The 2972-nt window shown below is 58.3% G+C and overlaps 1 protein-coding gene across 1 annotated transcript in view; it reads right to left on the reverse strand.

Annotated features, from left to right (window-relative positions):
• Window positions 1-2207: 2207 nt before the first annotated feature.
• Window positions 2208-2972, reverse strand: part of TRIM50 (tripartite motif containing 50) — a 12532-nt gene continuing 11767 nt past the window's right edge. Inside the window, exons 16-18 of the mRNA XM_009888887.1 lie at window positions 2780-2947; window positions 2550-2702; window positions 2208-2313 (exon numbers count right to left, since the gene is read on the reverse strand). Coding sequence (XP_009887189.1) covers window positions 2208-2313; window positions 2550-2702; window positions 2780-2947 — 427 coding nt within the window. The remainder of the gene's footprint in view (window positions 2314-2549; window positions 2703-2779; window positions 2948-2972) is intronic.

Here is a 2972-nt window from a genome sequence, read left to right on the forward strand (position 1 = left end):
GTGGATGTGTTTCCCTGCCCCCACTTCCCCCCCCCCCCAAAATCCAATTTGTTTTTAATTTTTAACTCATCCCCATCTTTTTTGGGTTTTACCAGCTCCTAGGAGCTATGGTGCTGCCTCCCCTCTTCCCATCCAGCCAGGAGCCCTTCCCCTGCCTCGGAGTTCCTATGGGAAGAGACTGCTGGAGCCAGGGGTCACCTGAGAGCTGCCACCCACCCTGCCCCGGGGGAGGGGACGGGCTCCCCACCACTTCCAGGAGTGCTTTGCTGCCGGGTTTTTTACTCTGCAAGCCGTGTGAGTGTGTGTGTCTGCTGAAGTCTAAATTAAAAAAAAAAAAAAAAAAACACAAACAAATATTTAAACGTTTTTTAACAAAATAAGAATTTATTTTTATATTTAAGCTAAATTGCCTTTGAATTCCTTCAAGCTTGGTTCAGTGAAGTTGCCATACCCCACAGCGCTGTTGGTAGAGTTTAGCTGCGCTGTCGCAGCCTGGTGAGGAGCCGGCCCATGCCCTGGCTCTGCCCGCGGGAACTAGCTGTGCCGGGGAAAGGCAGCTATGTCCCGCAGGCTCTGCTGCTGCGTGCTCCTCCTGCTCCTCCCGGCCTGCAACATCATCTCCTTCATTTTTAAAATGTGATGTATGTGGATGTGACTAAAATGTTATGTTTTTTTTTTTAATTATTCTTCTTTCTGAGGATGAGGAGCCGAAGCTCTTGTGTGCTACGGTGACAAGTGGTTTTCTTGTCTGCCAGGAAGAAGGCATCTCTCCCAGCGGGTAGAAGGGGGGCAGGTGACTGGTCTCTGTGCGGTGCAGAGGGGACAACAGTCCCTTAGCTGGGGGGCGGGGACAGAGGACGTGCTGGCATTGGGTTTCTAGCCTTCACACCAACGGGCTGTTGGAGCAGGAGCCAGCCTGGGCAAAGGTGTTCATGAGGGTTGGGAAAGCAGCTGAAAAGAGGTTAGTGGAGGGGAGGGCTGACCCTGGTGATTCCTCCCTCTCCCCCAGGCAGGGTGCTGAGCCAGGAGAGCGCGCGCTCCCCAGCCCTCGCACTCCCCAGTCCTCACAGGTGGCAGTGGCACAAGGCAGGACAAGTGGCTCTGGGGGTGCTGGAGCCAGGGCTGGGGTTTGGCCTGGTCAGCTCTAGCAACACCGGCGTGGTGGGGATGAGCAGGGGACAAGGTGAGGGCACTCTGGGGAGCACTGGCTGTTGGCACTGCCTCCCCCCACGTAGCTGCCCCATTTCGGTCCCAAGTGCCCACAGCCCTGCAAGGAGCCAGGCTGCATCCCCTCCCCACCGCACAGACCCTACTGGGAGAGAGCCCCAGGCCTGGGCTGCCATATATGGCCGGGGGAAGCTGGGTTTTAACTCAACTGAAGACTTGGATCATTCCTGGTGTGGCTGATGAGGATTTTAGTGTGAATGTGCAATTTTTTTCCTTGCTTCTTATGTCCCTGGTTTAAAATAAAAAGACTGTGTTCATGGCTGCCTTGCCTGTGTCTGATTCCTGGGCGCACGCAAGGGCCAGCAGCGCTGGTGGAGCACTGGGCGCTGCTTTCCAATAGCCTCCAGCTGCCCCTGTTCAAAGGCAGGTGCATGGACAAGATCATTACTAAGAAGTAGTATTTCACTTCCCCCTTGCCCCTCCCCCCTTCCAGCCGCTTTGGCTCAGTTATGAGCAGTGGCAATTTCAGGGCAAGCCTGCACAAACATGCGGGAAAAGACAGTGAAGAGAGAGAAGCTTTAATCTGTTTCATCCCTACAGTCAAAGGCTTTTCTGAAACCCTGCATCAGGCCAGAGGAAGGATTTTTAGGGAGGGGGGAACATGGTAAAATGACACTCTCTAATACAGCTGGAGTGCTCCAGCCCCACGGGGTGCAGAACCAGGGGTTGTGCCAAACACTGGCACTGGCTGCAGACTTCCCGAGACTGCCCCAGCCCAGGTCTGGCTTTGGGGACCAACTTTCCACCAGGGGCGGCCCTGGAGGAGCAGATTCCCCTTCTAGGGGGGGCACTAGGGCTGCCCCGGGGGTTGGCACTCGGTCCCAGGGGAACAGGGCATCACATAATTCCACCACGGCTGCAACTAGCGCAAAAGATTTACTTCTATTCAGAGGCCCCACTGTCCCCGGGGCAGCGGTGGCACTGGAGGAGTGCTCCCCACCAGCCCCAGCTGGGCACTGTGTGGCCCTAAACATGTTATTTCACTCCGTCACTCGCTGCTTTTTCCTCTTCCTCTTCTTGGGAGCTGCTCCTGGCTCCGTCCCCTCGCCCTGCTGTGGGTTCTTCTCAGCTGCCGCAGGCAGGGAGCTGTGGACAAGAGCAAACAGCCTGAGCCACGCACCCCAGGGCCCACTCGCCATGGTACTGCAGCTCCTGCCTGCCCCTGCTGCAGCCAGATCCCTCCACCTCCACCTCCCCTCGTCCTCCTCCTCCTTGTGCCAAGAAGGCAACACCCTCCCCCTGGCTGCCCCGAGCCCTTCCATGGTCCCCCCAGAAGCTGCTGGAGGGAGGCAGAGCTCCCCCCACAGACCCCCCCCTCTCACCTGGGGGCAGCAGCCCCTTTCCCACACCGCTCCAGGACAGCCACAAAGAAGCCGTGGGTGAGCGTGTCTGCAGGAGAGGCACGGAGGCAGCACTCGGCCTCGGGGAAGGCAGCGAGTCCTCGGCAGGGCCAGGAAGGGAAGGCATTCACCAGCCTGTGGCATGGGACAAGGGTCAGTGCTGAGCCCCGCAGCGTGTGTGTCCCCCATATACCCCCCTGATGCCAGCGCACCTGAAGGCTGAGCCCTGCTCCTGCAGCACAGCGTGCACCACATCCTCGTTCTCCTCCCGGTGCAGCGAGCAGGTGGAGTAGACCAGGCGCCGGAGACCTGGGAAGCTCAGGGCATGGCTCAAGACCTTGCGCTGGAAGCCGGCCAGTGCCTGCAGCCGCTCGGCGCTTGGGGCAGGCCACTCCCCTTGCAGCC

This window comes from Charadrius vociferus, unplaced genomic scaffold, assembly GCF_000708025.1.
Source record: "Charadrius vociferus isolate BGI_N301 unplaced genomic scaffold, ASM70802v2 scaffold636, whole genome shotgun sequence".
NCBI lineage: Eukaryota > Metazoa > Chordata > Aves > Charadriiformes > Charadriidae > Charadrius > Charadrius vociferus.